The sequence below is a fragment of the Fusarium fujikuroi genome, chromosome FFUJ_chr11 (assembly GCF_900079805.1).
Source record: "Fusarium fujikuroi IMI 58289 draft genome, chromosome FFUJ_chr11".
Lineage (NCBI taxonomy): Eukaryota > Fungi > Ascomycota > Sordariomycetes > Hypocreales > Nectriaceae > Fusarium > Fusarium fujikuroi.
The window spans coordinates 438,035-462,582 of record NC_036632.1 but is presented as its reverse complement, the minus strand read 5'-3'; the positions used below and the strand labels follow the sequence as shown (position 1 = coordinate 462,582).

Sequence of the window (24,548 nt, the reverse complement as noted above, 5' to 3'; positions counted from 1 at the left end):
ATACCTCTAATGGTTTCGTGGTCTAACGGTTATGACTGCGGATTCTGATTCCGCCAGCGAGGGTTCGACTCCCTCCGAGACCTTTCTTTTGCACTTTCCGCATATTGTCGCAAGCTCAGTTTCATTTTTATTTCTTGCATTTAATTATTCGCTGAGGGCTTTTGGTCTAGGTCAATTGAACGTGATTAATTATGTATTATACAGTGTTGGTATCATGCACATCGCTGAATTGCATTATTACTATATGTACAGGTGAATGTGACTCCCATCTATGCGAGCTCATGTCTCTGATGCTGGCCAGTCGACAGCTCAACAGGTCTCTGCTCATGCATCATCTCAGCCGCCGGCGAAGTATTGTACTTCTCAGCTGAATAAACAGAGCTGTACGCGGGATTAGGCGACACAGCCATGGAAGAATTATCGAGCTTTCCGGGAGAGTCTGGTGAGCCCGTACCGGCGACTTGGTACTTGCGCTTGTTTCGGCGCCAGAAGAAGAATGCTGCTAGTGCGAGCGCAACGACGCCTAGTGTGACGCCGACGGATATACCTGCGACTGCGCCGGTTGAGAGACCACTGCTGCTAGTATTACTGTCATTGCTCTCGCTGTTGGTGTTGCTGGGGTCGCTGTTTGAGTCGGCAGTGGCGGTTGCGGCTGTTGAGTCGGAGCCTGTTGTGCCAGCTGTAGCGGTGCTTTCACCTGTCGACTCAGGTGGCTATGGCATCGATCAGCGGCGGTCATGTATGAGCACAGTTTGTTGACTTACCGCAGTATATACCGTAGAGTACATCTCATTATTAACCTGTCCAACACTACTCATCAACCAATGCTGCCGCGGTTGTTCCCCTTCAAGGTCAGAGCTCAAGATAACTGGCCCATTAGGAATACAGTCCAAGTTCCATTTCGTCCCGTTTTTGACATTCGTCAACCGATATGTATCAGAGTCCCAAAGCGAAATATCCCATTGCTGCATCTCGCTGTCTTCAATGGGCATCAAGCACGGCCTTGTGCGGAGTTTCTCGTTGATGACTTCCGGCCGGTAGCATACGGATAGTTGCTTCTTGACGGTCGTATCTGAACATCGAAGTTGGTATCGTCCGGGCTTGTCTCCTATCTTTTGCTACACCATGTTAGTATCTCGACTTGACTCGCGGGAGTGATCAACATACGAACTGCCAGTATGACTGCTTGTTAGCAGCCCCGACTCTCAAGTCACCCCCGGGCGCGGTAGGTTGAAGCATAGACTTAAAGTCCCCATCATTATCATCGACAGCCAACTCAGAGAGCTGATACCAGACGTTAGAGTCAAGATCAGTCGCAGGCTCGAGGGTCGGCATCGCAGGCGAGTGGAGTCAAAAGGGCGAATAAATAAATACACGTGCAAGAAAATTCAAGCTAGAATTAAAGTTGAGAGGAGAAAGAAATGGAGGATGAGGAGGAACTCGGTCGATGGGTAGGGCTGAGCTGGCAGACTTGCCAATGGGGACAGCATCTTGGCAGCTTACTGTGGGTTTAATCTCGTTAAGAATGGTAATAGACTAATGATTGGGCAGCATTTGAAACGGTCGGTAGCATTCCTGTTGATCAATGGAGTTTTCATGTGCCAAGTGGGCTGTGATGTTTTCATATATCAGCCTTCTTCGTCGGACTCGGACTCGCTATGCCTCTGTGCCACGCCGATTGCATCGCGATTAGATGAATCTTTAAAGTGGCAATACAAAAAGTGCTATCTACGTTTAAAAAGTTGTAATTTTGACTGTTGTTCTTTTAAATGGCCCCCTCGGCCCCCAGAATTGGATCAGCGATCATCCACAATGACTGTATCAAAAACCGAGCAGACCAATCAGCGCGAATGATCTTCCATGCATGTAAGACGCGATCACTTCCTTTATTTCCCGACGCGTCTAATAATGGAACACAATACATAATCGCCGTACCAATTATCCGTATAAAACTTACGATTCATCCTACTCACGTGTCTGTCTGCCTTGCCGATCGTGGACAGTGTTATAAGCTTAAAATACAAACGGAGTCGCTAGACGTTTTCCATGCCTTAGGCTCTCGCCTTGGCAAGTTTCAGCCACTGCCACAAGATACGGGAATAAGACCGCCAATGTCTCGAATCGTGCTTCACCATGATCGTGGAAATTTGGCGCTGCAATTCCGCGCTGTATCCAAGCTATCGGGTTGGCGAGTCGAGCCGAGGCTCGTGGGCGGTGGAGCCCGGATACAGTGGTCTCGATGCGTCTGAAGCCGCCGAAGTCCGGTCTCGCTATCATGGAGATACGGGGAAGACTTGATATAGCAATGAGTTCGTGATGTTCCAACTATAGATGTCGTGATATTATGTGATATGCGACTGATGGAAATAGAACGTCTATTACTATTTGCGGATGTGCCGTGCTGCTTTGGGTGCTCGATCCGAGGTATGCTTCAATGTCGAGGATGAGTGTTCAAGAATCTCTGTTGCTGTCAGGGTAGATACATTGCGAACAATAAGACGTCAAGAGAAAATTAGAATCATTGTACTTGCTTGTTCTTTATCATATATGGTAGAGTTCAACATGCTTCCACTATTTCTCAAGATATGGGCAAGACAACCGCTGAAGTTCAAAGCGAGAAGTACCCTAGAGTTCGGGGGCAGAAGTATTGTTACACACCATAACGCTCAAATCAGTATTATGCAATGAGCTTTATCCCAAGATATAGTAAGATTTACGGGAGATGCGATGTTCGTAAGATCGCCCCATCAATTGATCGATACTCGTCGAATTTCTGGACTGATTTTGCTAAACAAATGCGGAAGCCCTTCAGTCATGACCCACTATCGTCAATCTGAAATGTGCTTAATCCCAGATCTTCTTATCTTGGAGCCGAGGTATGTTTCTTCATGTTCGAGAAAGTCGACGAGTTGACTCGCTAGAATACGCTCTCCGCGTCCCAAAGAGGTGGCGTGCTACTCGACCCTGTTGGCGTATCGCAAACCCAGCCAGTTCACCGCCTCTGCTTCACCTCAACCTTACAGTTTCACACTCATTCCGCAGTACGGTATTCACCGCGCGCAAAATGGTCAACAATGTAACAACAATCGCCTCAAACTTCAGCGCCGTCCGCTTCACCACCGCCGAGCGCGACATCCTCCTCAAACTACTAATCTTCTCCTCCCGCACAACAGCCTGGCTTCTCGGCCGAAACCACGCGCCGATAGCCTCAGTCCAGCGGTGGCAGCTCCTGATGAAACAACTAGCACTAACGGCAAAGATTCTCCGGACCGGCAGATTCATCCAGCAGTTCAATTGCGCCGCCACTGGTGCACTGACGCGGAAGCACCAGGACTATTTCCTAGCATACGTCACCGTCATTCGACAGCTGCTGATAGCGGTATACCTGACATTTGATAACGCGACTATCGCCAATAGCATCGGCTTTATCCCCTGGAAAGGTGCAAGACGGTTGGAGATCAGGGCGTTTCGGATATGGTTTGCCGCTGGCGTCTGCGGGATCATCACGCAGATATACTCCCTGTACCAATTGAACCTCCCCAATCAAGTCCCAGAGAAGCAATTGATCTTGTGAGTACTGTACCTTTATTATTATTATTTTCACGTGTAAATTCCGTGCCGCATCTGACATAAGACCAGTAAGAAACAAGCCAGTAAGCTCCAATTAGTAGCTGGCATCTGCGACGTTACCGTGTCTTCAGCAGCTGCGGGCTTGATCGAATTGGACGAAGGAGTCGTGTGCGCGTGCGGCGTGCTAAGCAGTTTAATTGCCATCCACAACCACGTGGTTTTGGGTAGATTAAATTAGTTGAGTCCATCAGTTGGTTGTGTGTGTGTGTGTGTGTAAAAGACCAACGTAAATAGAGTTCTTGGCTTCTGGGCGGCGTCATTCCAGAAAAGGGATCTAGGCGACATTTCTGTTCTTGGCCTGGACCGTGATGTGATGGCGCCAAAGTTAATTGCCGACGTCGGAGCGCTATTCAATAGTGCAGGTTAGTTAGTCTCGAAGGTCTCAGATGAATGAATGGGCTATGGAGTGGAGAGAGGAGATCTTAGGTGAGAGTGATAAGGCTGATTTGCGAAATGTTACTGGGTGACAAACCTATCACGTACAGAGAATGACTGGCTCAGAGACCCCTTCTTTTTTATCCGCCCGTTTATTTTATCACGCCTGTCACGGAGCATTCAAATCGCGGTCCCTCACTCGTCAGGGTCTAGACTGCACAACCCCTGACCTGACCTGGCCTCCCCTCCCCCTCCCCCCTCTGCCACGCGGTAGCATGAATCACCTTCCTTCTCTGGCCTCTAGAGCAGACTGAAGCTTGTAGCGATAAAAAAGCCTCTTGAATGCTGGACTCAAAGGTAGCCAATCCCGACATGTCAAAGTCTTGGCCTGGAGGCACGCCACTTGCGCTTGTCGAATGTCCAATTCTCTCAAAGCAGATTAGTTGAAGGCGCCGTCAGGGGCCGGCCACCACAGTTTCATCGGGTCACTGCCCAGAAAGAGGATCCCGTCTCCTCATTGCACCCGAAGTGGCCGAAGTTCCCCTTTCGCCTCCCGTGCCAGGCCCTGCGCTTTCATTCCTTCGCCCGTGCTTTTTTCTTCTTGTGCATTGCATCTGCACTCTCTTTTTTTATCTAGTGGCCGTCCCCGTCAAATCGTGTCGATCACTTGCTTTTTTCTTCTCTCTTTTCTTTTATCCGCGCGCACATACTTTCGATGACATGCGGCTCACGGACCAGACCATAACTCCCACGTTTTTGTCTTGTTTTACATAATTATCACCTGCATCTGATCTGATCTGACTCCACCACCTCAATTAAGGCTTGGCGCCTTTTCTTCACGATCCGATCTCTTTCTCTCGTTTTCATAACATAATAAGCTACCCCTCAAAATGTCACATGACAAACCCAACAAGACCACCGACATCAAAGTCGAAGTGGCGCTCACTCGTGATGTTGAAATCATCGAGATGAGAAACATGAGCAATGCCTCACATAAAGATGAAAGCACAACGACATGGGCCATCTCAGCGCCGAAGCAGGAAGACGACAAGGAGCCGAATGACTGGCTCGATGGATTCAAAAGAGCAGACAGAAGAAAGTTGAAGAAGGGATGGGATAAGGGGGGGTATCACTCTGAGCCGAAGCCTCATGTTCCGGGAGATCGATATTTCGATATTCGTGCGGCCAATGCAAAGACTGCTACGTCGGCGCTGGCGAGAGAATTGAAGGGCCGGCATTTGCAGATGATTGCTTTTGGCGGTGCTATCGGTAAGTGAAAGCCAGTTTTTGGATGAGACGCGTGCTAACATGTGCAGGTACCGGATTGTTCATCACTTCTGGCAGTGCTCTTCACCAAGGTGGTCCAGGAAGTGTTCTCCTCTCATACATCGTCATCGGCGCACTTCAATACTGCACCATGCAATCGCTCGCCGAGCTCTGTGTCATCTTTCCCATCGCCGGTTCATTCTCTGCCTTCTCGACTCGCTTTCTGGATCCTTCTTGGGGGTTTTCTATGGGATGGAAGTAAGTCTCACTCACTCATTTATAAGATGAGAATATCGCTAACCTGCATAGCTACTGTCTTCAATGGCTCTTCACTCTTCCTCTTGAGATCATCGCTGGCGCATTCACAATCACTTATTGGAACGAAGACATCTCCAAATCCGTTTTTGTTGCCATTTTCTTAGCTGCCATTTTCATCATTAACTTGTTTGGTGTGAAAGCGTACGGTGAAGCTGAATTCGTCTTTTCCATCATCAAGGTCACTGCGATCGTAGCCTTTATGTAAGCCTTCACCCACTACTCACTGAGTGTCTTGAAAGTTCAGCGACTAACAAATCCAGTCTCCTTGGAATCGTCATCAACATCGGAGGCGAACCTACCTCGGGCTACATCGGAGGCCGCTATTGGATCGACCCCGGCTTGTTCAACAACGGCTTCAAAGGCTTCTGTTCCGTGCTCGTGACATCATGCTTCTCCTTCACCGGCACCGAACTCATCGGCCTCGCAGCAGCAGAAACAGCCAATCCTCGGAAATCCCTCCCCAGTGCCATCAAGCAGGTCTTTTGGCGCATCACCCTCTTTTACATTGTAGCCCTGATGCTCGTCAGCCTTCTTGTTCCTCATGACGACCCGAGAATCTTGGACGCTAGCTCCTCCAACTCTGCGGCCTCACCTTTTGTCGTCGCTATCGAAACTGCTGGAACCACGGTGCTGCCCAGTGTTATGAACGCTGTTATTCTCATCGCTGTTATTAGCGTTGGCAACTCGTCCGTCTTTGGTTCTTCGCGAACACTCGCTGCCCTTGCTGATCAGTCCATGGCACCGGCTATCTTCTCCTATGTTGATAAGCAGGGTCGGCCTTTGGCTGCCATTATCTTCTCTTGCTGCATCGGACTTTTGGCTTTTATCGCTGATCTAAAGGCTCACGATGTCGTCTTTAACTGGCTGTTATCCATTAGCTCTCTTGCGACGCTCTTCACCTGGGGCAGCATCTGTCTTACTCACATCCGCTTCCGTAACGCATGGGCACATCACGCACATACCCTCGAGCAGTTGCCATTCCGCTCACGACCCGGCACATACGGCTCTTGGTTCGCTCTGGCCGGATACGTTCTTGTCTTGTTGAGCCAAGTCTGGATCGCCGTCGATCCTGTTGATCACAAGAAGAACGAGACCACAAACGACATTGTGCAAAACATTTTCCTTAACCTCATGGCTGTTCCCATTGTTCTGATCATGTACCTTGGACACAAGCTTTGGTATAGAACAAACTTTGTGGCTTTGGATGATATTGATATCCAGACTGGACGACGTTATTATCGTGTTCATTTGATGAGTGATCAGGAGAGGGAGGCACGTGTTACCTGGCCTTTGTGGAAGAGGGCTTACCGATATTTCTGTTAATGAAGCGTTGTCTCTTTTTGTATTCCTCTGGCTTGGATATGAGTTACCAGATCAGCTTTTTTGAGAAGGCATAATTAAGGAATTTCATGACATTGACCAACCTCTGATTTTCTTGAACTACTCGCCTTGTGTCTTTGACGTTGTAGTTGTAATCATTGCAGTCCGTGGCTTAACGAATAGCGATTCTAAGCAACTTGATTTCCAATGCGAACCATACTCATGAGACATCGACCAGATATATAAATCGCCACTGCGGCTCAAACAACCTTGCCCAACGGCCAAGCGCATCAATCCGCAACGTCAACTGCCGGATATGAACTTAATCTCGGTCCGATCAAAAGTTCATTACTGTGGCCGCAGCGCATGGAAACTCATGTATGCAAACATGCGGCGTTTGCAGGGATGAAACAGTTCTGTTTCATTCAACGATACCTACTCAAAGTGGGGAGAGCACCGAGATGCACGACCCCAGGGGAAGTGTTGCAGTGGCCACTCAATGACATTTGAGTTTATGGGGCCTCGTTGTAGTTATCAGATCATGGGAATAGATTTGACCGGGGGTCAAGTATCACCGTTACATTGCGGAGCCGAGATGTCGAAACCGCTGGAGTGTAAGCGAGTCGTCTGAACTTATAAGGTAATAATTGCGAGCTTGAGTCCGCTTGGTGATCATTGCGAAAGAGGATGCATTATATTGCTAAAGAGCCAAAGAGCCAAAGAGCCAAAGAAAGGAGTAGTTGTGTTGTTTTGAACACTTGCGAACCTTCCGAAGCATTTCCTTTCCTGCTCTCCCTCAAGTTCACCCATGCCAAGCCATACTCCAGTCGTTGAAGAAAATCCCTTGGGAGCACGGCTGCACGGCTCGTGGTCCCGAACTATTAATCTATTTACCCAGATATTAAGTTTCCAAGCATATGTAGCCACAACTGAACTTTTTCCTCGCTTCGTGCACTTCTCCCGCAGTGTGAAAGCAAATCATTTCCCGAAGGAATCTTGGCTGAAACGCTGTGCAGGCATCACCCAAGCTGCAGGAACGGAAACCTGGATTCTCACTAGACGACCAGATTACATCACGGAGGATTCACTGGTGACCGGCTGCAAATCCCGGACCAGATACAGTTCTGTGTGGGCACTTTATCGTGTTCACTCGGTTTGGATTTGCTTCGCTTGTGTGACTGTGTTGGGAACCCCTGGCTTTCGCCTCGGGGAGCATCTGCAGCTGTGCCTCAGTGGCTGTTACTAACTACTGCAAGCCTCTTCTGTGCCTTCGGAGTATTCACTGTTTGGAATGAGGCCGTCACAGTAAAATCCCGCGTCGATCCGTGGCTGGCTTGGCGTAACGAAGAGAAGCAGTGACACTGTCACAGGATGTGAAATGGAAACACTCTGCAGGATAGAGTTACGTAGTAGAGTGCCAGATGTGCAGTAAAGAAGACTTGATGCTGTGACTTGTCTCAAGTGTCAATCCTGGTTACGAGGTGCATACAAATATCTACAGCTATTCCTTCACCACTTGATTGTTGTTTGTTCTCTTAATTGATGCATTTAAGCTTTATTCGCTGTTCTATTTACGCATGTCGGAGCCTCCGAAACCTCCCAGTGATGGGAGTCCCTTCTTCCCCATCTCCGAACGAGCTGCGAATCTTGCCGTCGCGCATCTGGGCATAACATCGCCGCTTCTTGCTATTGCGTTAGCTATGTTTGTAGCGAGGATATGGCTGAGGGTACGACCGGTTTGGAGGGTAAGTTGGGAAGATTACAGCATGACTATTGGAGTCGTAAGTTGAGCCATCACACTCATGAGGCTTATGACTGATGGTATTGTTATCAGTGCGCTGCGGTCGTCGATTTCGGATTCCTCATACCGCAGATGTATACATCGCCACGACTCATCACCGAATCTCAAGTGACTTGGTCACGAAAATACGCATTCCTTGCGATTCCCATCTGGGGTATTGCCATGATGTTCATCAAAGTCAGCATCGCGATGATGATGCATCGAATCCAGCCAACTGTATTATGGTGGCGAGTCTTTTGCTTCTTCATAATGGGCATCTTGATAGCCTACGGCGTCGCCAACACATTCTTCATCCTTCTTCAGTGCCGACCTCTCGAAGCATCATGGGATACATCAGTGTTGGAAACGGTGCAAGGAGCAAGCTGTCTCCCCCAAACTGGCATTCACATCATGTCGAATATCGGGTCCGGTATCAATATTGCAACAGACATTATGCTATCTTTGGCACCGACGCTCTTCCTCTGGAAGCTCAAGAGACCACTGAAAGAGAAGATCCTTGTTGGCGCACTCATGGGTCTGGGTATGTTTGCAAGCGTCGCTTCTATCGTGAAGGCAACCCTTGTCAAAGAATTCGGGATGGCAAAGGATGCATGGGCACTCACAAACTCCATCGCCACCTGGACAGCCCTCGAGCAAATCCTCATCATGATCGCATCCTCCGCGCCATTTCTCAAGCCCCTTGTTCAAAGCGCCTTGCACAGAATGGGCTGGACGCTATCAGGAACATCAGCCGGTCGCTCAGGCTACGGGAACCGGTATCACGACGTTGGACAGAGCGCAAGACAGTCACGAATAGTGAATAAGTCAGCGGTAAACTCGCGAAGAGACATCTACGGTGGAGATGAGGATCCTTTTGCTGCAGGGGACAGCAACGATGCCATTCCTTTGGAGGGAAAGGTCTATGAAGTGGGTAAGCCAAGAGACGAGCGGGATATCACGACAATGCACACGACGCAGGGGTCTTTGACGACGGGATCGTGGACGGAGAGGGGAAGTGAGGAGAGAGAGCTTACGCCAAGCCATGCAGTGTAATTTGACTAATAATAACCCTTTCAATTTACCCAGAACCAACATGCATATGTACGTCCAGGATCTTCTGCCCTGTAGAAGATCATTGACCGTTCCAGTATAGTGGAGCTGGCAAAAGAAAGCATCGGATCATCAGGGAATAGCTCATACGAAGCTAGGATCTTTAACCTGCAGATTATGTAGATTATCCATCGCGGGTCGTGGCAATCCGCCGGCCTTGGGACCAAGTTTATCTCGTCGGTAAGGGATGATCCCTGATGTTCCGAGGCCCCGGATCCATCGCTTAGCAGGGAATTACACGGAGTCTTTTGCCGGGCGTTCTACCAACATGCATGTAGCAGCATCTGCAATGCCACGCTGCAGGTACTCTTCGGTAACGAGGTCCCGTTTCGTAAACCCTGTAGACTGAGGCCAAAAAGTCAAAACCTACAAAGGAGCGTTCTTGTTCCTTTCTCTTGTCGATCACTTGTCTCAAACACTTCTGCGTGACCAGCTGCATCTTCTGATACTGTCCCTGCATCTTGCCTTGCTGTGTTTACACCATGGTTGCTATTACGTCTCTGTGGACTGCTGTCCTCCTTGCAGGCGTGGCTGTTTCTGAAGCAAAGAGCTGCAAGAAGCCTTTTGTCAGAAGGGAATGGTACGTAACTCATTCTATCTGGTTGATCAATACTGATTGGTGGTAGGCGCTCTCTTAGTGTCAAGGAGAGAGATCAGTACATCAAAGCTCAGAAGTGCCTGATGAAGAAACCTCCCCAGTCTTCTACCGCTGATATTCCCGGTGCTCGAAGCCGATGGGATGACTTCTTGGGCACGCACATCATCAACGCCGATGACGTGCACTTCACAGTATGTCCCCACGTCATTCGATTACTGTTTCACTCCCTAACCCAAACAGGGTGTATTCTACCCCTACCACCGTCTGCTCATGTACTCTTACGAACAAGAGCTACAGACCTGTGGCTGGAAAGGTGGCGTTCCCTACTGGGACTGGACTCTCGACGCCGCAGGTCCCGACAACGACACCTCCGTCTTTGTCAACTCGCCTATTTTTGACAACAAGCACGGTTTCGGTGGCAACGGAGCTTGGATCCCCGGAAACTTCTCCAACCCCGAGCCTGGCCTGCCCGTGAATCCTCCCTGGGATGTTCCTGATCGCTCTGGTGGTGACTGTATCAAGAGAGGTCCGTTTGCAGGACTCAAGTCCAATTTGGGACCTGGAAATGGTACGGCGTATAACCCCAACTGTATTCGACGAGACTTTGCGCCGTTGAGCTTTAGGGATATGAGTGGACCTGCTGCGGTTGAGGATGGGATGCAGCAGGGTGATTTTGGACACTTTGATCGTCTCACGCAGAGCACTACTCACTCTGGTGGACATTGGGGTGTTGGTGGGTTGTATGGTACCATGACTGATAAGTGGCAGAGTCGTAAGTTGCCTCTCACTCTAGTCATCTGCCATGCTTGATGTACTGACTCTGATAGCTGCTGATCCTCTCTTCTGGGTCCACCATGCCAACGTTGATCGCTTCTGGTGGTCATGGCAAATTCGCGATCTCAACAAGCGTGAGAAAGACATCTCTGGTCCTCTTGTCAACTTTGACTACAACAATGAGGCTGCTGGAAATGTTACTCTTGACCATGGTATCTTTGTTGGTGAGACCGTCAAACTCAAGGCCAAGGTCAAGGATGTCATGCATATCAAGAAGGGCCTCCTTTGCTACGAGTATGAGGACACTTATTAGATGCTTGCACCATTTATAACATTTGTGATGACTTAGACATTCTTGACACTAGCTGCCCGGCAATTTAATATCCATTGGCACTAGCTGCCTGTTCAATTGGCTGTGATCACCTTCGTACACTCGTATTCAGGACAAGCCTCCGAATTGTTTCGGAGCTTACAGTGTCATATCCTGATCAACGTTATGCATTCCCCTCTTTTGGTGAACCTTTTAGGCACCTTAGGTAATTATGCCCGCTGACATGCGTGCTGCACAGTTTGGAATCACCAGTAAATGCGCCTCATTTGATCACGTAATTGCTTGATTCCAAACGCTGACTGCAGCCGAGATTCTGCCGCGAGAAGGGCGCTGTGATCTATGATTCAGTATAAATATTTGGAGTCGTCGTGTCATTATTTGCTTCATCACCAACAACAATACGGCAGCAATTGATTGACTTTGAATCTAAACCCATCTTCACTCGACCCTTAGCAACAATGTCCTCAGACTCAGTCGTTTACCACTACCTCGCCATTGGCAAGCTTGGCCGCGGAGAAGTTGTCAAGTGAGTATATATCGCAAATATCAACGCCAATTTAGGCGGCCAGAGATCGCTGGACTGACCATTTGACAGGCTGTTCTTAAAAGATGCTGGAATTGACTTCGAGGAGAAGCGTTATAAATACCCTGATACCTGGCCAGAGACCAGCGAGAAGCTGAAGCAACAAGGCATCACCCGCACTGGAAGCCTTCCTTCTCTTGAGTACAAGGGTCTCATTCTCACCCAGGTTTGTGAACTTGCCCTCAACACTCTGAGATAACACTGACGCCTTGGGCAGCATATCCCAATCCTTCGTTTCCTTGCTCGCGACCTCGGCAAGTATGATGGTCAGACGAATGAGGACAAGTACTTGGTAGATGCCGTCTCCGACATCTATATCGATTGGAGAGTATGAGCACCAACTCCACCACTCATTGTACAAGCTCTAATTGAAGCACAGTCTCAATGGGTCGCCAACCTCAAAGGAGCAACCGACGAGTACAAGAACGAATTCCTCCCCAAGTACTACGATCTCATTGCCAAGTACTACTCTGACCGCGAGGGTCCTTACCTTCTGGGTAATGAAGTCAGCTACACCGACTTTGCGATCTACCAGTCCATTGACAATGACACACGAACCAAGACCATCCCTGTAGGTTGCCTCCTCCTAGAAAAGTTCGTCATAGTTGACTAGGACTGACCGTCTACTAGTCTAAAATTCCTGAGGTCCTTCTCAAGTTCAAGGAAGTTTTTGAAGCTAGACCCAACATTGCTGAGTACATCAAGTCGGAGTAAGATAAAGGATGCTAAAGAGCAAGAAGAATTAGGACTTCTATTCTAAGTGATAAAATTACTTAACCAACTCTAGCCTGCTTTTGGGGGCTCTGAGCTGAGTTTATTTTAGCATCCTCTTCTCAAGTGTCAGTTTACTTACTCATGGCCCCTCTGAGGCAATGCGTCGTTTTGGGGACAATTAAACCAAGTTTACTGATAAAAATACAACTCAAATTGTGTCAAAGTTCTTGTCCATGACTTGTGACGATGGTAGCAACATGGCCCCAGCCCATTTCAGCCCTGGAATCAGCCTTTTGGAGCTACCGCTTTATCTACTACACTAACGCTGACTGCGCCACTCAAACCAATCTCATCTGCCTGCTGACATCCGGCCCTATAGTAAGTATTTCATGCAACAAATCCCCGCATTGTGAACGTGCCAAAATTGAAGACGCCTTCCCTCGTATTGATCAACAAGTACAAGACGAAATGAGCGACGAATCCCCCAAGCTTTGCTCAGCCTGCGCTGCCATCAATTTTGACAAGCTCTTCTTTCCAGACCCTGCCCCAATCAATCCCGCCTACAGACCGCCTCCAGATCCTTGTCTCGGTACACTACAGGAAATCTTGGATCGTTCAGAAGAATGCGACGTCTGCAACTTCATCATCGATGCTCACCGACAACGATACATACGAGCGCCCTACGGCTTCTCGGAGAATCATCCGGATTTCGAAAGCAAACTGCTGGGCCAGGAACCTATAATCCATGAGGAGGTCAACACATACGGACTTCGACTCACAGTTAACGACGAGCCAATCAAATGTTATCTTGAATCCCGAGACTTCTCCTCAGATAAATTGTGGTATACGGAGGGCGGCCTTGATCATGGAACTGGGGCCGTGAAGCGCGTTCTGCTCAGGCTAGAACCACGTCCCTGGTTAGCTATACTCGCCACTTCGATTACTTTGCAAGCTATTTGGCCGTCAAAAGAGAGCCGAACTGAAAACAACAACCTTCCACTCGACGGTACAGGTCGAATGATCGGGCCTCTACTGGATCTCTCACTCCCCCAGCGCTGGATCAAGCAATGCGAAGGCCAGCATGCACAGAAGTGTCAAAACCCGAAGTGGCTAAGCGATAGCGATGCCGAATGGCCTGAGAGATGCCGAGTGATCGACGTCATGGAAAAGAGAATAGTTGATCTACTTCCAACCATGCGCTACATTGCTCTAAGCTATGTTTGGGGATCTAGCGAGGAGGCGAGACAATCGCGCTTCGAGAGACGATTGACTCGAGAGAACCTGTCGCGACTTCGGCAACCCAACAGTCTTGGGGAGATATCTATGCCTCAAACTATCAAAGACGCTATGTATGTTACAGAACAGGTCGGCGAGAGGTATCTCTGGGTTGATGCCTTTTGTATCGTACAAGATGACCCTGCAGATCTTGGTCATCAGACAGCACGAATGGATCTGGTATACTCCAGGGCGCTCTTCACGATATTAGCTGCCTGCGGTAAAGACTCAACTTCTGGACTTGCAGGACTCCCTAGTAACCCACGAGACATCTATCAAAGGCAAGTCAAAGTCTCATCGAGCGGGCTACACGTCACGCCCCTCGTTACTTTAACCGAAGAGGATACGCTACAGTACTCGTCGTGGAATACAAGAGGCTGGACGTTCCAAGAGCGTCTTTTGTCTAGACGCTCGCTCATCTTCACCAACAAGCAAGTTTACTGGTGCTGTGATGCCACGACATGGGAGGAAGAGTCACTTCTCGACATCCCTGGGTCAACAGTCTTTGCTAGATCTCATTCATTCGGATGCTACGACGAATGGGACGATAATCAAGCCAAATTCTCTACGGAAAGTTTCGACCAGTATATTACACAATTCTCGACGCGAAGGTTCACTTACTCTTCTGATATCCTCCACGCCTTTCTTGGCATCATTCATCGCTTTGAGCATTTGAACAATGAGAAGATACACTGGGGTCTGAATGCTAGCACATTTGATCAAGCCTTGGTATGGAAATATGGACAGGATCGACGAGATGAGATGTATACTTACGCTTCCGGTGGATCGACGCGCAGCGTGCCGTATCCTAGTTGGTCCTGGCTTGGGTGGACAGGGTTCATTGGTAGTTATAGTCTCAGCGTCGGGGAATATTACGTCGGAGAGGTGAGGTCACTTCTGGCGTTTTACTCGTTGATGAGTGATGGCAGTGTATCTTTGATCAAGGGTACTTCACTGAGGAGAGTGAATGATTACGGAAAGGAAGACGATGCCGCATCTTCAACTTCTGAGAAGTCTAGCCACGATTGGATCGAGGATACAAAAGTGACCGGTCCGATCAAGATAACTGATATCTCAGTAACCTCGCAACTGGAATCACTTGAGCTCGAAACGTGTCATCGAGATCTTACGCCTTACGACACGGGACGGATAGTATTCCGGACAAGCCACGCCAATGTTTCCATCCAGGTCACCAACCGAGACGGCATATACATGGAAACATCCGGCGGGCACGTCAAGCTTGACTTGAAGCTATCATCACCATTCATGCAGGAATCTTACAATCTTTTTGAAGAAGTCTTGAAAAAGGAGAGCGATCCGGCCAAGAGCAAGGTGGTGAACTTCTTGGGAAGACGCATCGCTTCAACAAGTCATACCATTAGCCTCATTGTCATTTCGAGACAGTATGGGTTTAATGAAGCTGAGGATGAGGTGGCGAAGCTGAACGTCATGGCTGTTGGAGAGAAGGTACCTGGGTCGGGAGTCTGGAGTCGGATTGGTCTTGGGGTTATGAAAGAGGAGGATTGGATGAAGCTTGACATTGATTGGAGAATGGTGATTCTTGAATAGATTATTGAAACGTCAAAACGTCCCTGTAGCAATACGCGAAGTATAGCCAATTGGGGTCTCGGATAATAAGATAGCATGATAAGATTCTTATTTTCAGTACATATAATATAACATAAAACGTCATACACTACTCACTCTTTGAAGGAACTTAATATGATTTTGACTGTGTTTATTTATGTAGCCACGTGTGACTTTGTCAGTGGCCACGTCTGGGAGATCAGGCTTCTGTATTAAAGTCTATCTGCTCATGCTGAAACCTAGATTTACTTATTCTGTTTATTTAAATTGGGAGACTTATCTTTATTGAGGCTGGATGCATATTGCCATCTAAAAGCGAAAGTTAATTGGGGTTTTTCAGCGTGTTGGCTTAATATATCTCTAAATTCTGTCTGCCGGAATAAGCTCCCAGCCACAAGTCTCAACTGGAAATCGTTGAGACATTATAAGCTGTAAGTATCAATCAACATCATACACTACGGCAAAAAAAATATAAAAAAAAATAAACCATAATAAACCTAACATCAAGCCATACAGCTACTGCCTTAAACCTTATAATCCAATTGAACAAGTGGCCTCAATCTATAAGTATAAAAAAGACATTTCCCCCGACCTTAGTAGGCCAAATGCCCTCTCTATTGTCACCTCATCAAGGCAATCACCACCAAGGCTCCAACCCAAAAAGACCATCTCAAAACAGGCCAAGATCCCCAAAATCTATCACAAGATACGCGCTACGCAATCGACATCAATAACAGCTAACCCGGCGTATCTTGCGATGGATTTTGTGGTTCTTGGTCTGTTTTGAGATGGTCTTTTTGGGTTGGAGCCTTGGTGGTGATTGCCTTGATGAGGTGTTCGTGACCAACCGGACCCACGGAGGCCCGGGTCCGAAGTCCCGGTGAGCATCGCCACAAATGTCCGAAAAGGGCAGCATCAGTTCGACTCATCACGCCAACAACCCATACAGGACCTAACATATAAATTCCCTTACCACGCTTCACCATGCTTTATCGCGTCTGCCATTTATATCAAGCATCCCAAGCCCGGTCGAACTAATACTCAACCCCAGAGGACGACTTGCAAGACCAAATAATCGACCATGGCAGGCATGAGTGTTGTTGACAGCGATCAGCAGGAGTCGCTTAGAGTCGCGCAGACTCCTTCATTCTGCAGACTATGTAACATAGAGCTACGAGGACTGGGAACATGGAAAGCTCATGTCAAAAGCGACGGACAGTGAGTATCTCCCTCTACCAAACCACAAGCAAGAACTGACCGTCGCTTGAAGTGTTCAAAAACTACAAGAGAAAATCCATGGCGTTACAGTGTCATCAAGAACAAATTCTTCTTCAGAATTGTCTTGGTCTACAAGAAATACAAGAGACGACTTTGAGGACGATGACCCGGAATCCGAAAGTGACGCTGAAGAAGATGGGATTGAAGAAGACCAGGAACTCGTCGCGACGAAGTTCGTGCCTGGTCACTGCCTCTTCTGCTCCAAAGATTCTTCAACTTTAGACGAGAGCATGAAACATATGTCTCTAGCACACGGCTTCAATACTCCCTTTCAAGAATTCTTAGCAGTCGATCTCGAAACGCTAGTCTCCTATCTTCACTTCGTCATCAACACATACCGAGAATGCATCTGCTGCGGCACGCGTCGGAGTACACTTGAGGGCATACAGCATCACATGCTAGCCAAAGGCCACTGCCGCCTTGATATTACAGCAGAGACTGAAGAATTCTACGAGATACCGCAATACGAAGATGCTTTGGAGTATAGGAAGCAAGATGCTGGTGATCCGGTCAGGCTGCCTTCAGGGAGAGTCATCTCGCATCGCAAACACGAAGAACCTCGCGTTTCACGTCGAGAGGTGCCAGATCAGAAACGGGTTGACTCCTCGGCTCCTGTAGAGCCAGGTATGGAGATTGCGCATCGACGAACGGTCAATGGAAGTCGAGAGGTTGTGCAGGCTAGTGAGGCTATTCTTGCTGCGCAGCTCTCAAGGCTCAAGATTACCAGTGATAGAGCAGCACAGCGGGAAGAGAAGCGGTGGAGGGGAAGATTGGAACGAGCGAATAATTTCTTTGCACTCAAGAGATTTAGGCTGGATGCTGCGGATAGTCGAATGGGCCGGCAATTCTAACTTGGATATCATCTTAGTAAATATTTCTTGGGACAAGTGCCCTTGTAAATGCCCACCAAATAATGCATCCCAGTGCCTGTTTGTATACCAACACTCAGCAATGATCTAATTTAGTCCAAAATTCCCGCAGAAATTGGTGTCTCGAGCCTTGCTGCCTGAAGTCACCTTTGTGGCGTATCACGAGGCAGTTCCCAAGGCTCCCCGTCAGTCCATGTCTAAGCCTCTCCGTTCAAAAAAGGAGGTTCAGCAGCGGCTTTCAGCTATATCAACTGAGTATTAACTCCTTATACACGAAACTCAAGTGAGAATATCCCTCCATGCTCGTCTTTCACGCTACGTGCTCTCCTCAAGATGTCGTCCTCACGGTCATCCAGCCCAGATACTGCTTCTAGGGCAGATCTCCAACTCCGAGTCGACATCAGCGCTAATCCCAACTCGCCCGCCTATGCACCTGATATGGACGATCTACAGCCCGTGAGTTTCGCGAGATTGCGAGACTTTAGCAATTGGAGAGACAGCGAGTTCTTGCTGTATCGATGTTTCACTTATGCCGGAGACGGTAGGTGTCTGGATTTATACCAAATCCAATAATATTAATGATAAAAAATAGAAGTTCAGATGAAAGAGTTCATCCTTGAAGACTTTGAAGAGATGCAGAAGGCCATGTCTGCACTGGAAGATGATCATATACACATTCTGTCCGTTACTTAGACTCAAGATATGCTTTTGCCCTGCTAACCATCGACCATCGTCTAGCAACATAACTTCTCGGAGTATGTTCCTTCTTTCTTCCAGCGAGCTACGCGAGTTATCCCAGAGTCTCGACCTCGCACCATGGATCACATGTGGTCCAGAGTACAACGTCCTCAGAGGTCTGGGTCGGAGGCTATACGGCTCCCACTACGGTATGCTCTTCCCCAGGTGGATTGCAGAAGCTCATTCAGTGCTCTAATAGACCTCTGGTTTACCCTTCCACTGGTAGATGCCAGCATGCAAGAGTTTACCTATCCAGATCAAGAACTTCATTCTCTACCAGTTGATTCTTACAAAGGTGTCGCCCATTTGTCCGAAGACGTAGGCATGTTGTATCTAAGCTTCGACAAAAAGACGAGACAAACACGTCTTCTATACTCGAGCGCAATCTCCGCTCGTCAAAAGTTAGCATCTGCTTGTCAGGACGCGGAAGAACTTGGCGTACGGGATGACCCGTTTACGTTTATCACGTGCGCTTTGAGTTCAATTTTACAGGAACAGGGCATAACTGCACACGCGATCTCTGCTCTCATTAGCAAAATGGTAAGTATCCTGTTTATAAGGTTAGCTATCTCTAACATGAGGTTTTGTAGGAAAACTACAGTAATTCACTCAGGTTTGAGATCGCCGAGAATGAAGAGACAAAGGTGAAAGAGACGGCGATCCAACTTCGAAAGTCGTTACCATACCTAGAGAAGATTTTGGAATCTGCGAACTGCACGATTCAGATCATCGAGGATACTATCAGCGAGCACAGGGACTGTAGAGAACTGCTATCCATTCCCAGTCAGCATTTCCTCCGTGTCGAAAAGAACTTGCAGACTCTCCGCTCACAAGCGATCTCCTTCAAGAGCTACCAGGACACTCGAATCAGAAGAATCAATGTCTGCTTATCAACGGTGAGGCCACATCCGGCCTTTTATTCTTGATCTGCACATCTTGCTGACTCAATTGCGCAGCTCTCATCTCTTTTGAGCCTCAGAACAGACAACGCCATCAAGGCCAATACTGAAGCAATGACAAGATTGACAGAAGCGAATCGGGAGGACAGCGGTAGGATGAACGACATCGCAATCGCTACGAAGCTTGACAGCGAAGCTATGATCACCATCGCCAAGCTCACCATGCTGTATCTCCCGCCGACCTTTATAGCGGTAAGAAACCTCTCCCTAGTTGTGAGCAAGACTTGACCCAAATTCTCGCAGACTCTTTTCAGTATGGGAATCTTCAATTTCGACTTTAACGACGGCAAGAATGGACGTCTTGTCATGTCTAGCCAATGGTGGATGTACATCATCTTTGCCATCCCTCTCACTTTGGGGACATTTTACTGGTTCAGAGCAGTCACAAGATCGCACAAGCAGGCGAGCCAGAAAGCAGAACGCGAGGCCAAGCAGCCTGAGTGAGGTTCCCTGTATCTTTCCCATATGCCAGCGGTTACTTTGAAGCAATTTGAGGAATAATACATGGGTTATTTTTACGTACGCCAAACCTTCTGTGCACCAGTCAATGCAAGCCATTCATTCGAGCCTGTGGGTAACTGAGTGGCTCCTCTTCACTTTGACGCCTAGCTTGGTCACAGGGAGCAAGAAAAACATTAGGCATTGAGCTGAGATGACAAAAATAGGTATTCTCAAATCCACTAAAAGTATCCAGTGTATATCTGAGTATTTTTGTCATTCAGGCTAAACGGCAGTCGGTTTTTTACCCCTCCCCTGGTGCTATCGATCGTGAATTGAGGTTCCACCCATCAGGTCCCCGCCAGTGAAGAAAAAAAAAAGTTTCCCAAGAAAATTCTGTCGCAATTGAACGAGCAATTGAGTGAAGCACTGTAGAAGTAATGAATTGAAGATATTCCCAAATAGCATTCATTGATTGTGTGTGGTGACGACATTGATTGCCTTAGGCACCTCATTCCTCAAAACGGCACAGCTTGTGTAGCTGTTGCCCAATGTAGAGAGCTCTGAGCTGCCTATGACGACACTAAAGCAACCACCACCAAATATTCCTGTGACCCCTCTATTTACCTTCTCCCAACAACAACCACTTCACTCAATCAATCCATCAAAAACTCAATCAATCAATCAATCCAACTTCAACCTCACACTCACCGCAATCATGTCTCGCATCCCAACCTCCACCTCGGTCCTCGAGTCCGCCGTCATCGAAGCCCCCTTCAGCGACGTCTGGCACCTGATCAAGCTTCAAGACTTCTCCAAGTTCTACTCTGCCCTCTCCTCCAGCGAGTGGGTGAAGGGCGCGTCCCCCGACACCGACATCGTCAAGTGGACCTTCAAGGACGGCACCGTCCTCGAGGTCAAGCAGGAGGAGCACTCGTCCATCGACCACTACATCACCTACAGCGTCATTTCGTCGCAGCCCGCGCTCAGCTATACCTCTGTCGTCAGCACCGTGCGCGCCTACCCCATCACCTCCGGAAAGCACGAGGGCGCTACTTTTGTCACCTGGAGCGGAAACTTCTCAAGCGATGCTGATGCCGGTGTCATTGAGGATGCCAAGTTCAAGCGCCGTGAGGCTCTGGCCGACCTCGCCAAGGCTGTTGCTAAGAAGTAAATGATGGGAATGTGGAAAGCAAGGATTAAAAGAAACAAAGGGTATCAAAACAATGTCTATGGATGGGCGGAGCAGGGTTATCACATGTCGATGTAACTAATAGCCCGTCGTCGTCAATCACGTCAATTGTCAGCTGTGCATTACATGGAATTGCAAACCGAGTCCCAAACTTGATCCAAAACTCAAGTCTAAGCAAGTTTATGATAACACTATTCCAAGTCTTTATGGAGATCTTCATTATTTATGCAAGTCTTGTAAATGCCTTGACTCAAATGGTCTCGGATTGTGTTGAGCCGTACATTGATCAAACTGCGTCGCATCAAATACAGGGTACAACTGTGCACCACCAGGGCTGAACGAAAGACTGGGATGACCAAGCGTGGAAATCTGCATCACACAGCCAAAATTCATCGCAAGACATGTGTTCCGATTGACGTTTCACAACATCTCACCAGGACTGGACCCTGAACATCGCACACAAAAGATTTGCACTGGATTTTCAGGGTCTGGGGAACAGACCCATTCTTGGCGGAGAGCTTCAGGGTAGGACTGATCGGGTACCTGAGATTTTCAACACCATCAGATCATCTTCAATTCTAGAACAATTCGAAACAGCGAATCCGCTCTAGTTACGGAATCAACGGGATTAACCTGCATGTATCGGTTCAGAGTACCCAAATAAATGGCTCATTTTTAATTCAGCGACGTTGCGCAGTCACCGTGACACTCCACAAAGACCTTTTGCACATGGGATCTCAAACACGAGATAAGGATCTCACACCTCGCAGTGCAACCGGCTGCGTCGGATGCAATATCGTCCATACAAGCGATGCAGGGTCCTTTGAGTAAGTGAGTCTCTTCCATAGCGTGATTGGACAAGAGAAAATAGAGAGGAATGAATGAAGTGCCCCTTGAGTGAAAATTTGAAGCTTGAAAGTTAATTGAACTCTAAATTCCAACGTCCGAGACCCCGATTCTCGACACTTTGTATTCACCGATGCCGATCGACAGTTTGTGAAACCTACGCGTATTTGGCGTATTTGTCTTGCTCGTATCTTGTCTACGCGTATTAATTCGTCCGCGCGCTCGTTCAGCCCGTCTCTCGTCAGCCAGAATTAAATGGTGCCACAAGTAGGTCAGATTTTAATCACTCCAACGGCGTTTCATTGAGTCTCCGTCCTCCGTCGTGGGATTCGGCACGGTAATCTCGTCGGGCCCGATCCTTCAGTAGGTCCCACATTCAATTCCGTCAAGCGCATAAAGGGGATGGTCAAAACTCCACCATAATTTCACATTCTCCGCACCGCCAGACGAGGCGAGCATGGGTCAAGCCTTGTTTCGACGTGAGCACGTGAGCATATCGTCTTGTGGGATATCGTGAAGTGGGGGCTCAAGAGGAAGCGTGCGTGTACGTATTGATTGACATTATTCTAGATTAACATTAAGTACTTTGTTCATTGCGATGGGTTGCTATGGGATATCGTTATGTGATGATTGAGTAAAGCATGCTGAGTGTCTTTTATTTTCCTCCCCGGTTACCGGTCGTAGGGAAGGGCTTCTCCAGCTTGACGCACCAGAGGAACAGATCCTCCAAGGGCAAAAGACCAAGCAACATGCGGTTCGATAGCCAAGCAACCAGAACAACTCCCGTAGCAGCAAGGGCATCCAGCCAGTAGTGATTCGCCGTAGCAACAATGATGGTCAACACAAACGCCGGGTACAAGATGCTCAGCGCCACGAAGAACACCTGCCACGCCTTGCTCATGCGCTTCTCACGGGGGGCGAGGCGTCGGCGGAAGAGGCCAGAGTGGTACAGGAGGACAGTGCCGATGCAGAACGAGTATCCAAAGTGAAGAGAGGGGAAGGCTGCGAGCTGGTTGAAGAACTTGTTGGTGGCGTAGATTGACTCGGCGTCTTCGCGGCGGACGGTGTCGAAGAAACCGTATTCCTCGGGGAGGAGACGTGGCGGCATGCATGGGTATGTTGTGAAGACGACGAAGCTGAAGAGGTTTGTGAGCGTCATCATGCGACGAGCCTCAGCAAACTGGGCGTGCGTCGGTGCGGCGTAGTAATACCATGCAAGGAAGCTGAAGCTTGTTAGCCATGTTTTTTCGTGAGAGGGGTAGTAGCAGCGACAACGAACCTGACAGTGACGGGGATGTGAATAAGGGAGTAAGCGCGGTTCAAGATGGTCAGCATCGTCTGGTGATCGTTCCTAAAGAAGCTCTGGACATCGATCTCGCGCAGAGGAAACAACCAGCTGAACGGGCCCTCATGCTCAAACCACAAGACCGCCTTTCCATGGTTCTCCGCGGTCTGCCAGACGCCGTCCGTGGCGGCGATAAGCTCACTCGCCGACTTGACGCCGACGTAGAAGAGCAGATTGACCGCCCAGTAGAACATCTCGACAAGGAACGGAAACTTTTGTATGAAGCGCGAGTGATAGTACTTCGCATACCGACTCGAGTTGGGCGTGTGGACAACAGTACCGCAGCATGTTCGTTTCTTGGGCGGGTGTGTATCCGTAGGCGATGCTGCGTCAGCGAGGTTGAGACGCTCCGTCTCGTCGTGGACGTCCTCCTCGTCCCATGGCTCCAGCTTCGATTGGCCGAGGAGACCTTGGTCGGCGCTCTTTGATGAAGGGATGATGGAGAAGTTTCGGAGGCGGTTGAAGTAGCATGAAGCGATCATGACACCGACGATAAACTGCACGTGCCGCCAAAAAAGACAACAACATTAGACTTCTGCCCGCCGCGAGAGTTTATCATGAGAAGGAGATACGTACGATTGGCTCCACGACGGCGTGGTAGGCAAACTGCGGCTCACCCAAATCTTGTTCATTCTCTTGAGTTTGAGCCATGATGTCCTCTACTGCGGCATTTGCCGACCTGCCAGCAAAGATAAAAAACGAAAGGAAGACGAGGAAAAAATAAGAGTATCAAGAAAAAAGAAGCTTAAAGGTTGTCACAGCAAATAGGTTGGGTTGGGTGAGTCGACAGAGGGAAAAAAATAAGTTTACGTTAAAAGATAAATAAAGAACGAACTTCGGAAGACGCGGAGAATAATGGACAGGGGGAGAAGATGGTCAAAACAAGGGAAGCAAGGATTTGGGATCAGGATTTCTTCTGATCACAGCTACCGACCGCTAAAACGCACTCACTGGGCTACGGAATTGAGAAAAGACAGAGCGTTAGTTGGGCGTTAGGGGGCTGCCTCCCAGATTCACAGCCAAGACACGTAATAACACAGCGCTCCAACCCGCCAAGCTTATCCATCCCCCCTGAAGCGCCAGCACTAATTGGCAATTGGTCACTTGGGCCATTCAGCTTTGGTGACGTAGATGATCCATTTCCGCAGAGGCTAAAATTTAGTGGAAGGGGGGCTGCAGGTGACAGAAACTGCAGAGCATGAGGCCACTATAAACTCAGCGC

General features: G+C 48.5%; 11 protein-coding genes, besides 1 other annotated feature; 9 read left to right on the top strand and 2 right to left on the bottom strand.

The window, feature by feature from the left end:
- The first annotated feature begins 11 nt into the window (after nucleotides 1-11).
- Nucleotides 12-83, top strand: a tRNA (tRNA-Gln).
- A 186-nt stretch (nucleotides 84-269) lies between these two features.
- Nucleotides 270-1,335, bottom strand: FFUJ_11389 (uncharacterized protein; the record flags this gene model as incomplete). XM_023570281.1 has 3 exons in its annotated part: nucleotides 270-713; nucleotides 765-1,118; nucleotides 1,168-1,335. The coding sequence occupies 3 exons, from the start codon at nucleotides 1,333-1,335 to the stop codon at nucleotides 270-272; spliced, it is 966 nt and encodes a 321-aa protein (XP_023437416.1).
- Nucleotides 1,336-3,064: 1,729 nt separating this feature from the next.
- Nucleotides 3,065-3,574, top strand: FFUJ_11388 (uncharacterized protein; the record flags this gene model as incomplete). Its single annotated transcript, XM_023570280.1, has 1 exon — nucleotides 3,065-3,574. One exon carries the CDS (start codon nucleotides 3,065-3,067, stop codon nucleotides 3,572-3,574), a length of 510 nt encoding a protein of 169 aa, XP_023437415.1.
- A 1,321-nt stretch (nucleotides 3,575-4,895) lies between these two features.
- On the top strand, nucleotides 4,896-6,912 carry FFUJ_11387 (probable amino acid transport protein GAP1; the record flags this gene model as incomplete). XM_023570279.1 has 4 exons in its annotated part: nucleotides 4,896-5,274; nucleotides 5,322-5,529; nucleotides 5,581-5,790; nucleotides 5,850-6,912. 4 exons carry the CDS (start codon nucleotides 4,896-4,898, stop codon nucleotides 6,910-6,912), a joined length of 1,860 nt encoding a protein of 619 aa, XP_023437414.1.
- A 1,574-nt stretch (nucleotides 6,913-8,486) lies between these two features.
- Nucleotides 8,487-9,742, top strand: FFUJ_11386 (related to integral membrane protein; the record flags this gene model as incomplete). XM_023570278.1 has 2 exons in its annotated part: nucleotides 8,487-8,690; nucleotides 8,744-9,742. The coding sequence occupies 2 exons, from the start codon at nucleotides 8,487-8,489 to the stop codon at nucleotides 9,740-9,742; spliced, it is 1,203 nt and encodes a 400-aa protein (XP_023437413.1).
- A 539-nt stretch (nucleotides 9,743-10,281) lies between these two features.
- Nucleotides 10,282-11,484, top strand: FFUJ_11385 (uncharacterized protein; the record flags this gene model as incomplete). XM_023570277.1 has 4 exons in its annotated part: nucleotides 10,282-10,379; nucleotides 10,426-10,588; nucleotides 10,638-11,169; nucleotides 11,225-11,484. The coding sequence occupies 4 exons, from the start codon at nucleotides 10,282-10,284 to the stop codon at nucleotides 11,482-11,484; spliced, it is 1,053 nt and encodes a 350-aa protein (XP_023437412.1).
- A 476-nt stretch (nucleotides 11,485-11,960) lies between these two features.
- On the top strand, nucleotides 11,961-12,799 carry FFUJ_11384 (uncharacterized protein; the record flags this gene model as incomplete). XM_023570276.1 has 5 exons in its annotated part: nucleotides 11,961-12,028; nucleotides 12,098-12,251; nucleotides 12,303-12,413; nucleotides 12,465-12,656; nucleotides 12,716-12,799. 5 exons carry the CDS (start codon nucleotides 11,961-11,963, stop codon nucleotides 12,797-12,799), a joined length of 609 nt encoding a protein of 202 aa, XP_023437411.1.
- A 468-nt stretch (nucleotides 12,800-13,267) lies between these two features.
- Nucleotides 13,268-15,643, top strand: FFUJ_11383 (related to tol protein; the record flags this gene model as incomplete). The annotated part of the gene is made up of 1 exon (XM_023570275.1): nucleotides 13,268-15,643. The coding sequence occupies one exon, from the start codon at nucleotides 13,268-13,270 to the stop codon at nucleotides 15,641-15,643; it is 2,376 nt and encodes a 791-aa protein (XP_023437410.1).
- A 1,099-nt stretch (nucleotides 15,644-16,742) lies between these two features.
- On the top strand, nucleotides 16,743-17,790 carry FFUJ_11382 (related to TRI15-putative transcription factor; the record flags this gene model as incomplete). XM_023570273.1 has 2 exons in its annotated part: nucleotides 16,743-16,879; nucleotides 16,932-17,790. The coding sequence occupies 2 exons, from the start codon at nucleotides 16,743-16,745 to the stop codon at nucleotides 17,788-17,790; spliced, it is 996 nt and encodes a 331-aa protein (XP_023437409.1).
- A 351-nt stretch (nucleotides 17,791-18,141) lies between these two features.
- FFUJ_11381 (uncharacterized protein) lies at nucleotides 18,142-19,949 on the top strand (the record flags this gene model as incomplete). XM_023570272.1 has 7 exons in its annotated part: nucleotides 18,142-18,349; nucleotides 18,401-18,488; nucleotides 18,547-18,695; nucleotides 18,746-19,086; nucleotides 19,137-19,442; nucleotides 19,503-19,697; nucleotides 19,749-19,949. 7 exons carry the CDS (start codon nucleotides 18,142-18,144, stop codon nucleotides 19,947-19,949), a joined length of 1,488 nt encoding a protein of 495 aa, XP_023437408.1.
- Nucleotides 19,950-20,661: 712 nt separating this feature from the next.
- FFUJ_11380 (uncharacterized protein) lies at nucleotides 20,662-21,117 on the top strand (the record flags this gene model as incomplete). The annotated part of the gene is made up of 1 exon (XM_023570271.1): nucleotides 20,662-21,117. One exon carries the CDS (start codon nucleotides 20,662-20,664, stop codon nucleotides 21,115-21,117), a length of 456 nt encoding a protein of 151 aa, XP_023437407.1.
- Nucleotides 21,118-22,636: 1,519 nt separating this feature from the next.
- FFUJ_11379 (uncharacterized protein) lies at nucleotides 22,637-23,977 on the bottom strand (the record flags this gene model as incomplete). XM_023570270.1 has 3 exons in its annotated part: nucleotides 22,637-23,204; nucleotides 23,261-23,823; nucleotides 23,903-23,977. The coding sequence occupies 3 exons, from the start codon at nucleotides 23,975-23,977 to the stop codon at nucleotides 22,637-22,639; spliced, it is 1,206 nt and encodes a 401-aa protein (XP_023437406.1).
- Nucleotides 23,978-24,548: the final 571 nt, after the last annotated feature.